This window comes from Agelaius phoeniceus, chromosome 19, assembly GCF_051311805.1.
Source record: "Agelaius phoeniceus isolate bAgePho1 chromosome 19, bAgePho1.hap1, whole genome shotgun sequence".
Lineage (NCBI taxonomy): Eukaryota > Metazoa > Chordata > Aves > Passeriformes > Icteridae > Agelaius > Agelaius phoeniceus.
Genome location: NC_135283.1, coordinates 955,595 through 968,315, shown reverse-complemented (window position 1 = coordinate 968,315; position 12,721 = coordinate 955,595). Strand labels below are relative to the sequence as shown.

The 12,721-nt window shown below is 48.0% G+C and overlaps 1 protein-coding gene across 4 annotated transcripts in view; it reads right to left on the bottom strand.

The window, feature by feature from the left end:
- Window positions 1-12,721, bottom strand: part of MYH10 (myosin heavy chain 10) — a 90,773-nt gene that overhangs the window by 64,086 nt on the left and 13,966 nt on the right. For all 4 annotated transcript variants that reach the window (XM_077188324.1, XM_077188325.1, XM_054645090.2 and 1 more), the window contains exon 3: window positions 12,082-12,238. In XM_077188324.1, the coding sequence (XP_077044439.1) occupies window positions 12,082-12,238 (157 nt within the window). The remainder of the gene's footprint in view (window positions 1-12,081; window positions 12,239-12,721) is intronic.

Below are 12,721 nucleotides of genomic sequence, written 5' to 3'. Positions count from 1 at the left end.
TTATTCTGCATTATCATCTCTGGTTATCCCACATTTCACCTCCATGGCAGCTCATCCTCCTCAGTGCTCTGACCTACCAGGCCAAATGTGCTCTGACACACTCCTGAGCACCAGGAGAGTTATTCTGCATTATCATCTCTGCTTATTCTGCATTTCACCTCCATGGCAGCTCACTCCCTCCTCAGTGCTTGGGATCTACCAGGCCAAACGTGCCCTGACACACTCCTGGGCACCAGGAGAGTTATTCTGCATTATCATCTCTGCTTACCCCACATTTCACCTCCATGGCAGCTCAGTCCCTCCTCAGTGCAGCTTTGCAGCTTCCCAAAGCCAGGGCAGGAATACATCGGCAGGAATAAATAGATAAATAAAGCCAGCCTGCAGGAATAAACCAGCACTGTGTCCCCAGTGACCCATCCAACACTCCAGGGAACTCTGCAGGGAGCAGGACGCTTGCTAATAACACAAAAATGATATTTCGAGTTTTAACACCTAAATTTCACCAAGTTTAAAGTTTTAAAGAAGCTGAACCTGCACATGCCAAGGCACCTGATGTGACACACCCAGCAGTGCTGGGCAGTGTCACTGTCACCCTCCTTGGCAGGGCTCAGGTGACTGCAGGATGGAAACACCACAGGTGTCTCCAAGAAAGGTGAGCAGGCTCATTGCACGATCCTTCCAGCAGCTGAAATTCTCTGGGACGCTCCAGGAGAAGCCATCTCTCTTGGTGCACCCTCAGGCTGCATTTCTTTTCTTTCTTCTTGCCTTGTCATCACCAGCTCATTCATATCTTGGTGGGGTTTTACATCCAACCCTTATTGCTTCGAAACTGTCAAACAATGGATTCACAGAAATTCTCATTCTTTGTCCTAAAAGGTGTAACATGAATTGATACCAATTCAGATGCAGCCCACTCCTCGTGGGTATCCAGTGGCTGTAAGTCCTAGAATAACAATATTTACCAGCTGTGCTCCATCAGTGCTCAGACACTTTTCTCTCAGAGCACTGAACCTGCTCAGCCATCACTCCATGGGCAATTTCATCTACCCTGTCCCAAAGGCCACTCCACAGGCAGGGCTGCCCTCAATCCCTCAGCAGCTGCCAGCCCTGTGCTCACCTGGTGCTCCCCACAGAGCCTGGCACAGCACAGACACACCAGAGCCTCCTGCACTTCCCCTGCTGCCTGACAACTGCCAGCTGCAGCTTTAGCAAACAGCATTTCCCTCCTGCCCCTACTGCAGGGCATCTCCAGGGCTGGGTCCATCAAACACCCCCTCACTGTGGGGTGGAGCATTGATGGAAACACTCCAGGTGTCCCTGCTGTTTGGGAAGGTAAAATAACAGCAGCTTTTATCAAAAAGGAAAATAAAAGGCTTTTCCTGGGCTGGGCTGAGTGGCACCTGAGCATGGAACACCACCCACAAATAAACAGGAGCCCTCTCTCTGCTCCCTGCACAGGGCTCTTTGCAGAAAGCCAATGGTTTTGATTTCTCCTGTTTGAGAAATGCCAAAGAACTTGCCTCCTCCACCTCCCAAAAAAGCAGGAATTTTCTTTACGTCAGCTCCAGCAAAGGGGGTGGCATTTGATCACTGCTCTGGCCAGGGAAAGGAAAGGCTGTGCCAGAGTGGATGATCCACAGGAATTCTGTGCTTGGGTTTGAGGAAGGACCAATGATAATCTGCAAATCAGAACCATTTTCCTCTGCCTGCTGTCCTGCTGGGTGCATGTGTGGCTCTGTCCCTTCCTGAGATAAATGACAAGAGCCACGCTCCAGGTCTGGGCAGGCTGAGCACATGAGGTTAATAATGAGCAGGGACACATAGCAGAGGTCACCCAAAGCCCAGCCCTGGCTCACCCTGCACTTGTTCCAGTGACCCACAGCACCCAAACAGGGATTGTTTGCCTGTCCCAGCACAGGAGGTGGCCACACTGGTTATTCCCTCACCCAGCACAGCCCAGCCTGGGGGGACTGGGCCCAGCTGGGAACTGAGACTGGTTTAGAAATCACAAATCACGAGAGAGGCATTTGCAACATTAGCTCGAAATTCCCCAAATTCCTGAGGAGAAAAGTGTGACGTGCTCAGCCTGGCAGCCAGGGCTGAGTCAGCAGAGAGGACAAAACAAACAGGACTCTGTCCTGCCCACTGCAGCATTCCCCACCACTGCAGCCACAACTGGCACTTGCTTTAACTTTTTAGCCCTAATTAAGCCGGAAAAACCTCAAATATGGTTTAGTTTTCACTGTCAGTCTCTCGCTCCCTTTATTAATGATCATTAATGAAGCTTTAGCAGAATTAATTCAGAAATTACAGCAGAGCTGCTGTGTTTGTGAGCAGCAGTTCATGGGTAACGTGCTGCTCACCCCACAAATCCCAGCGGGTCTGGGGAGATTGATGTGCTGTAATTGAGGAGATGAGCACAGCACACAAGGCAGCTTCAGTCTGGAGGAAGCTCCCTGGGCTGGGTGGGTGCTCCTGATGCCCACAGTGCCCAGCCCTGGCCCAGCTCAGTGCCCTGGGGCTCACAGGGGGTTTCAGCAGCTCACTGTCACTAGGGGCAGTGACAATGCACAGGGAAAAGCTGCCCTGACACCCACAGAGCCACCAGCACAGAGGGGAGCAGATCCTGCCTCCCTCCAGCCCTTCATGCACCTGAGGGGCTCTCCCAGGAGAAATGAAAATCCACACAGGCCATCCCCATACTTACATTTCAGCCCTTTTTTGCATTCTGCTTAGCACTGACCCAAGATTAGTAGGAGCTGGCAAGCCAGAGGCTGGACAGGGTTTATTTGGGCTGCAGAGCCTCAGCACAGCAGTGGCTTCCATTCTCCATCAGCCCTGCTTAAGTTGTTCTACTTCCCACATAGAATAATTCTGTTTAGACAAAGATTACACTGTCCACTGAGACAATGACTCAAGGAGGCCCTTTAGCTTTAAGATCTGCCATGTAAGCTCACTCATTTAACTTTTGCTCTTCTCCTTTCCAAACAAACAACCAAGCACCAACCACTCAACAAACGGGGCTGGCAACTCTCACTGCAGCGACCTCCTTGCCAAGCTGCTGGATCCTGCCTGAACTGCACAGCCTGGAGGGACAGCAAGTGTGACAGCAAGTGTGACAGCAGGGCCATGCCACACACAGGGCACAGATCACCCCCAAAGCAAGGCCAGGCACAGACACTCATGGCAGCCACCAAACCCTCCTGCAGTTTCCTGATCCATGTATTCCTGATCCATGTATTCCTCACCCAGCCCAGACACTCATGGCAGCCACCAAACCCTCCTGCAGTTTCCTGTCCATGTATTCCTGCAGTTTCCTGATCCATGTGTTCCTCTCCATGTGTCCCTGCAGGTTCCTGATCCATGTACTCCTGTTCATACATTCCTGATCCATGTACTCCTGCAGTTTCCTGATCCATGTGTTTCTGCAGTTTCCTGATCCATGTACTCCTGTTCATATATTCCTGCAGTTTCCTGATCCATGTACTCCTGTCCATGTATTCCTGCAGTTTCCTGATCCATGTGTTTCTGCAGTTTCCTGATCCATGTGTTCCTCTCCATGTGTCCCTGCAGTTTCCTGATCCATGTACCCCTGCAGTTTCCTGATCCATGCACTCCTGTCCATGTGTTCCTGCAGTTTCCTGATCCATGTACTCCTCTCCACGTGTCCCTGCAGTTTCCTGATCCATGTGTTCCTCTCCATGTGTTCCTCATCCAGGCTTTAAGCCCCCATTACATCCTGAGGCACAGACTATCAGAGTTTAGCTATGGTGTTAAAAAGTTTGCTTCTTTTTGCTGTTTTGGACATGTTATCTGCAAATTTCAAGCAATGACTCTGTTCCTGCATAGGAAGAGATGGGTGGAGGAGGCTCCCTATCCCCTGTGCCACTTCAGATTCAGACTTCTGTTACATCTGACCTGAATTGTCATTTCCTTACTGAAGTTTTGTTCATTCTGCTTGTTCTTTCAGTGTCTCCTGTTCCATTTCCTCTCTGCCCAAAGCAGGGCTGTACAAAGTGCACATTAAATCACAGAAAGGTTTGGGTTGGAAGGAACTTTAGAGATCCTCCAGCTCCACCCCTGCCACGGCAGGGACACCTTCCACTGTCTCAGGCTGCCCCCAGCCCTGTCCAGCCTGGCCTTGGGCACTGCCAGCCCCAGCTGCTCTGGGCACCCTGTGCCAGGGCCTCCCCACCCTCCCAGGGAACAATCCCTTCCTAATCTCTAATTTAAACTCCTGCTTTGGCAGTTTACATCCATTCCCCCATGTCACTCCATCCTTTGTCCCTCTCCAGCTCTCCTGGAGCCCCTTGAGGCACTGGAAGGGGCTCTGAGGCCTCCCCAGAGCTTTTTCTTCTCCAGGCTGAATAACTCCAGTCCTAGAGCATCATCCTGGAGCTTCCCCTGGCCTGGCTCCAGCAGCTCCAGGTCCTGCCTGAGCTGGAGGCAGCTCTGCAGGTGGGTTCTCACCTGTGTTTGTGCTTGGCATGTACTTCAAGTCTGTATATTCTAAAAGTATTACATTATTATAGATTGATTGTATGCATTATGACAATAGAAAGAAAATGTTTCTTAGATGGATCCCTTTTCCACTCACTCCTCACACTCTCTACCTGATTTACAACCACTGCTGCATTTAAATGTCCCCAGACCCCTCATCCTTTCAGCTCCTGCTGAAGCAGCAGCAGCTCCAGCATTACCAAGGGAATTCATCTTTCCCAAGATGTTTATGCACAAAAAGCACAGAGGAATGCAGGTTCCAGGCTTTGCAACTCCCAAACCATTAAAGCACAAAACAATGGGCAAGATTGACCAATCTTTAACCACTTCTCTGCCCATATGAGGGCCTCTCCTCACACTGCTTACAGCCCCCTTGGTTAGGATTGTTATCAAACTCCTCTTGCAAAGCTGATCATGAGCACAGGGGTCCCCAGGTTCTGAGCAGGACCCTCAGAGATGGCTCCAGCAGCTCCCATCTGGCTGCTCTGCTGCCAAATGTTTTTTGTGCAGCACAGTCCATCAGCTATTCCACCTCTGAGATTAAGGATTTGGTTTTGCAGATTTTCTATTTTCAGCATTTTCCATTTACTAACCCTTCAGAGAATTATTTCCTGCTATTTTCCTCAAATTTTCCACAAGAAATTCCCTGAGCAACTTCACAGCAGACACACATCAAGAGGTAGACACCTATTTTTTCCTGCTTTTTCTTCTGCATTTTCCTTCTCCACACCATCTGATGGCTTTGAAAAAGCCCAAGAACAGGGTGAATTTGAATGGCCAAGGGTGATCAGAAAGCCATGAGCTTTTATTCACCTTCTTCTCTGAAACAGATGCACAACACCTTGCAAGCCTGAGTCCTTGAGGAAGGCTCCAAAGCCTGCCAGGAACACCTGAGACATCACACCTGGACAAGTGAGAGGAGATGCACCAAGACAGAAACTGGCAATTGAGCTGCTGATGTGGGGCTGGGGTCCTGGACAAGGAGCAGGACGAGGAGCAGGACAAGGAGCAGGACAACAGGACAAGGGGGTCCCAGACAAGGAGGAGGACAAGGAGCAGGACAAGGGGGTCCCAGACAAGGAGCAGGCCAAGGAGCAGGCCAAGGAGCAGGCCAAGGAGCAGGCCAAGGAGCAGGCCAAGGAGCAGGCCAAGGAGCAGGCCAAGGAGCAGGCCAAGGAGCAGGCCAAGGAGCAGGCCAAGGAGCAGGCCAAGGAGCAGGACAAGGAGCAGGACAAGGAGCAGGACAAGGAGCAGGACAAGGAGGTCCCAGACAAGGAGCAGGCCAAGGAGCAGGCCAAGGGGGTCCCGGACAAGGAGCAGGACAGAGCAGCCCTCACCTCTCCCCACCGGCCAAGGGATAAACCCTGCTCTGCTGTTTCCTTGCCAAAAACCAACAAGTTTAAGAGGAAGGGGGAGGAAAAAGGAGCTGCAGCAAGCGCTGGCAGTGGCAGTTGTGGCATAGCTGCACTCCCAGCTCAGCAGCCCAGGAATGCAGGCAGGGCTGACAAACCCCAGCTTTGTGCCCAGCACGGCTCTCACGCTGCTCCCGAGATTAGAGCACATTGGAGGTTTTGTTACATCAAGGCATTGCTGCTTGTGCCTGTCATCCCAGGCTTGGACCAAGCAGGAGCAAATTATCCATTTCACAACTACCTAGAAATAAAAGGAGTTTAATTGAAAGGAAAGCTTCGGTGCAGGAGCAGGTGCTGACTGAGTGATCACACAAAATGATTCATCTCATGAATGATTTCCCAAGTTGGGTGCACTTAGCCTTGAATTCCTGTCTCTAGGCACAGTCACAATTCAATTATAAGGCCAGCTTGCATAGCAAGTTTTAAAATTAAAGTCATCTCTGCTTGCTCAAAATATCAACCAAAAAAGCCCATGGAGGTGGCTCATCTACTGCAGCACTGCACTTCAGAGGGGGAAGAAAACCCAGGAAACCAAAAATTCCTTATGTAACAATTGTCACCCTTGTGACATTTGTAAATACAACAAAGTTACTGAAATTACATAAAAAAGATGTCAACTTCCAAGCAATTAAGCCTTCAGAGAGAGCTGTGCACTGAAAGTGTCATCATTCCTAATTAAGTGCCCAGCCTTGAGCTGAACAATAAACAGGGATCCAGTCACATTTTGACACAGAGAAGGACAAAGGTCAGCAGAGCACTAAAACTCTTCCAACAATAACAAAAAAGGTTCAAAATGCAGTTTCTAGAACCAGATTGTGTAAGCTCAGTGGGTACCTGCTACTGGTGCCAGTCACAGCTGGCCAAGCAAGGTGCAATGATTTCCATCCTGACAGCTCCCAGCCCCTGAATCCCACAGGTTTGATACCAACAGCCAGAACACAAAGGTGAGGGGAAGGAGATGAAATATTGCAAACCAAGTTCAGCTGACAGAAGTATTTATCATTTTGCTCCAAATGCAAAAATAATGAGGCAGGAGACTTCCAGCATGATGGATTTCAGTTTTTTCTACTTTGCCTCTTGCTTCAGGAATCTCCCTGCACTCAGCCAGGCATGTGACACCCCTGGAGGTGTACAAGCAATCTGGATGTTAATGGCATTGTCACCTGAGTATTTATATTCCACACCTGCCTGAGTGGACCAAGTGAAAGCCCAGAATTCTCAATGTAACCATAAAGGGACCTGTAAATCCTTCACATGACATTTACCAAGCAGCCAGTTCTGCTGGGATCATCATCCTGCACTCTGTAACTCCTTAAAAGGCCTTGGGGACCCTTTTGGGAAGTCAAGATGTAATGAAAATACCAAGAACATTAATGGCACATTTATCAGGTTCCATCTGCTCCTCACAACAGAGAACATCAACCATCACTCCCAACTTTTCCAGTCTCAGAGCAATTTTTCCCCTCTTCCATTTGAAGATTTAATAGACCTTTAAAAGAAAAAAAAGTCTTATTTTAGTTTCAGTTCTTTTCTTCCATAGCTGGGGGTGGATATGCCCCCAAGGGAGGACTTAAATCAAGATTTACTACAAATATAGCTCAAGAAGATGTTTTGGAGAGAGAAGCATTGCACCTGTAGGCAGTTCTGGCTTCTCCAACCCCAAGTGTTGCCTTCCCCTCTGAGGCAGTTTCCGATAAACCTTCTCTGCAACAGGATTAAAGGCAGGCCTAAAATATCAGTGCTAATTTGGTGCTCATCAAGATGTCCTCAGGGAAACAGGATAAAAAGGAGAGACTAAGCATAATTATACAAGAGTAATATTGACAGGCAAGCTGGGCTTTAGCAACAAAAAGTCAGTAAGTTTTCCTTAGTTTTTCCTCCGAAGCACTTGTAGGTCACTGAATAAAGAGGCACAATAAAACAAAGCCACACTTCCTCCAGAAATCCAGTGGGAAAACTGGAAGGGAAGAGGGAAGAGAGAAAGTCAGCTGTGGAAAAAGCACTAGAGGAAAATTTGTGAGTGCTGCTTTTGCACCATCAAATCTCCCTTGCTGGTAAAATATTGTCACAGCCCTACCAGCCCTAGAAAATTCATTTTCTCAAAGAAAATCCTGCTCTGTGGCAAATTTTCACAGCCCATCACTTTGAGCAGGACTGAGGAACACTAGCAAGGCTTGCAAATTGTATAACCAAGCAGAATTAAGGCCAACATTGTCCCAGGGATGAGGACAGCCACTCCTTATGACCATGTCAGCAGTGCTGTGTGGGGCCAGCCCAGCCCCACCCCACAGCTGGGCTCTGCTCCAGCCCATCACCCCTGGCCATGGGTACTCCCTGCTTCACCTCCTCCTCAGGGAAATGAAGGGAAAGTGCAGCAGAAATCCACCAAACCACCTGTGAAGTAACACCCTACTACCACAGCACTTTGAAAAATAATTACTGGGGGAAAGAGAGGGGAAATCCAGTCTGGAAAGCTGAATTGCAGGTTATTATCTGCTGCGGTCAGGCCCTGGGTAATGAGGCTTTTCCTGAAGAGAAACCCTGACTGGCATAACTAGAATGCAGCCCAGGTCCTGCCTGTCTCCAACAGGAGCTCCTTCAGCTCCATCTGGAATGGCACTGCTGCAGCAAGGGCAGCACTCAGCAGACCCTGCACTCCTGAGTTTGCTTCTCCCTGCAGAACCTGCCCCAGTCCCTGCTCCCTCTCAGCTGCCCCATTCATCAGGAACACCCAGCCATGGAGAGCAATCCTGCACCTCCATGGAACCCTTCTGTGTGCCTGGGGCATCCATCCCCTCCAACCTGGGCTCTCAGACCCATGCTGCGTGTCCCAGCTCTCCCCCAGCCCCTGCCCTCTGTCCTTGACATTTCCAGCCCATTCCTCCCTCCCCAGAGGGCACAGGCAGGGCTGGCCTGGGCAGACAGGGGGGCAGGAGGGCCCCCCAAATAGGAAATTCTTCAGGGGGTGAAGGACAGAGTGGGGTTTGATGGCTGGCAGGCAGCAATGCTTCCACACAGACTCTTCCACCACAGCACACATGGAGAACTGCAGGGATTCCTCTGTGTCCCCAGCTCAGGAAAACTCAGAGTGTTCCAGCAATGTTTAAAACAAGGAATAACTATGGAGATGCACATACACCAGTTCTGCTGACCAGAAAACCCTTTGCTTTCATAATCTTAAATAAAAAACAAGGAATAACTATGGAGATGCACATACACCAGTTCTGCTGACCAGAAAACCCTTTGCTTTCATAATCTTAAATAAAAATCTCCATTTTCTTATTTAAGCACAAATATTAAACACACAAAACCTCAGCAAAGCAGAAACTGGAAGCTGAGCTGTGACTCTCCATGCTCTGAATTAGAGGCATGAAAGCACTGAGAACCTGAGTAACACTTTACTCACTGTGCCCAATTCTCAGCACAGTAAAATTGTGGTTTCAGGAATCAGCTTGCTCAGAGTCACAGCTCAGGTCCAGGTGTCCTGTTAATCACAGTAAACAGCTCACAAACACCTGGAAATGAGTAGTTTGTGATTAGCTGCAAGGAAAATAAACATGATTATACTGCACAAAATACCACTGAACAGGCCAGGAAAATCCAGCCAACCACTTTCATTAATCTAGATTAGTGGCCAGGATATTTCTATTAGGGAAGGTCATATTCTCCAAAGGAATTGCATTCCTTTGGTTTCAATTTCAGGTTTGAATCCTAATAATTAAACTTCAGACGTCAAACACTGAAACACAGCAGCCATTCCTATCAAAAGGAACCTGTGGATATGCTGCAGCAGTATGACTTCAATAATCCTGGAGAATCTCCTCTCTCTGGCACCCCAGCTACGTGCACAGAACAGCCAGGAACTGCACAGCAACACTTTTACAAGCATGTGTCAGTAACTTATCAGCAACAGCAGCCTGGCCAAGGATTCTGCTGCACACAAATGCTTGCAGACACCTCTGATGATTAATCTGAAGAGTTTTGATTAGCCCAGCTAATGGTTACAGACATACTTCTACCAGGCAAAACTTCCTGACACATATTTTCTGTTTCACTGAAGACTGAGCGCTGACTAAAACACAAGGCAGAGTTAGAAGAAATGAGAGACATTTTGCACATTGTGTTCAATACTTGATAGGGAAAACCCATCCTCACCAAGCCCTGGGCACACTCAGTAGCTGACCTTGCGTTGCCACTGATAACCAGAAACAAACTGAATAATGTGCTACTGTTAAGACAAATATTATTTGGTGCTCTAATGACTACAAAACCTTGCTTGTTGTAACTGCAAGTTTTATTTACACGGAGACAAAGTTCCCTGAGTGTCTCTCTGGAAGCACAGAGGCAGCAGGGGCAGGGGCAGAGCCCCCCACTCCACCTGGCACAAACACTCACTGCTCCCCTCACCAGCACTCATGCCTGGGCTGGAGCTTTTATTTATCCCTGCAATGCAGCTGTGCAGACAGATCATCAATGGGAAACTCACCAACTCCTGCAGATGCTGCCTAAAACAAACAGGGAGTGGCTCCATACAGGTGAAGGGCACTAGAAACACAGATTTAGTTACCCTTAAACAAGTTATTCCCTAAATAATGGATCCCATTGCATGGGTTTCATCTACTCTTAGTCCAAGCTATGCCTTCATTAGTTCAGATGAGAACTCAGGCTATCAAAGCAAGCACAGAGAGATTCAATCCAAAATATAAACCTCCATGCATCAGAAGGAAAGAAAAGAGGACTGTAACCAAACATACATCACCATGTGCATTTTTTTTTAATTCCACCTTCCAAAAATAGTAACATTTGTGCATGTAGCAAGATCTCCAGAGATACAAATGAGTTCCAGCAGGGTATGTGAGCAAATATATGGAGCAGCCGGAGTGTGGTGACTGCTGACATTGACTTACTTTATTAGAGGACATTTGGCTCAAGGACATTTCAGTGCATTCATGAGACCATTTCAAGAAGTGCTTTCAGACTGGGAAGCATTTAATCACAATCCACTTGAGACTGCTGCAATAAACTCCTTAAAATAAATCTTAAGGTTTGCCCTGCCATTATTCCACATGCACTTATTAGGGGTGCTCTGATCTGAGCTGTTAGAGGCTGTTGCTCTGGTCGAGAAGTCAGAGTTTCTTTCACAAAAACACACGAAAACAGAGGCCAGGCATCCACTGGGAAGCAGAACAACTCCTGGTGGCCCCAATTTGCTGCTCTCCCCCTGCCTGTCCCTGCATCACCTCTCTGCTGGCACAGCCCTGCTGAGGTGAAAGGACACTCAGCAACCTGCAGTTGATTATTAAGCAGCCCTGAAGACAAAGTCACAATTCAAGAAACAAAGACTTGTGTGATGTATTTAAAGAGCCTAAAAAACCAGAAGTTAACATTTAAATGGTTTAACCTGGCAGCAGAAGCAGCTTTCCCTCAGTTTGGCTGAAGTAGGTCCAACAGCTCTTCCCCTCCTTCCAGCCCAAACTCAGCCACAGCACAGCACACAGCAAGGTGTGCAGGGCTGGCTCCTGGTTACACACACACCATGCTGCTGTCCCCACACCTCCAGCAGCCCCCTAAATACGAATCAGTACTGGAATGAGCTGTGCTCCCAAAATCCCGTGGCAGAAATGCAACTGTGCGAGTTGAACAGCACAGGCTCGTTTCTGTCACATCAGATTCGGTTTTCATGTTTGTCCAGCACAGCCTTAAAGCCAAAATTCAAACCATGAGCCCTCCATGAACTCACTCTATTCTGCTACAAGACACACATCAGTTAGGAGAAAAAGAAATTCCTCCAGGTTCAATATTTCCCTGACCCCTTTTTGAACTCAAACCCCCATTGTTCCATTGTCACCTCGGATTATTTGGCAGCTGCCAAACACCAACACTTTTACAGCACTGCCTTTTCAACCCCACTCTTTCACTCCTCCTTCATCCAGAGCCAGTGCACAACATCTCTGGCCGTGCAACTTGGCTCTTTTTTCTGGGGAACAAAGTATTTCTGACCCAACTCCCAGAGCAGCAATGGTCAGAGCAGCACGGCTGTGCTGGTGCATCTCAGCGAGTTACCAACCTGGTTCTCTCCCCTCTTTAAAACCCTGATTGCACATGGCAAACCCCAGCTGTGGGGACACTGAGGAGTGGCCAGGCAGTGTCCAACCCCTTTGCTCCTTACCTTGCAGCATGCACCTGTAGGCAGACTCGGAGATGGCATAAATGTGCGGTGGCATCTCGTGGCGCTTCTTCCCTCTGTACATCTCAATAATGTTCTCTGAATAAATGGGGAGGTTCTTGTAAGGATTTATGACTACACAGAACAGCCCTGAATAGGTCTGGGAAAAGAAGAAAATAACAAACATTTCTGTTAGTAAACAGTATTGAAATAAAGTCATAAAGAACAGAAAGGCTTTTCACAGGTTCTAGAATATTTATCTTAACACAAAATTGAGGTGCTTTTTGTAGAGCAACTCAAAGTACATGCTACATTCAAATTATTGGTTTCTAGCTCTCTTAAAAGGCTCTTTAATTACCTGCATAAAAAGTAATTTAAAGATAATAAGGCTAGGTAAATTTGAAGAGGAGTATCTGATCTCTTTCCCACAGACATTTAAATCTCTCTTCCGTTTGCCAAGTTCCAGCTCTATGGACACCTTTTGATGTTCACCTCCTTCAGTAAAATGTGCATTCCAAGTTAGTTTCACTTTGAAGGAACTGATCATATCCATAGCTCTGGTAAATAATCAAGATGAGGGAAGAGCCTCTGTCAAAGCACCATCATTTCTGCTTTGCTGTCCTGTCTCATAACTGTCCATCCT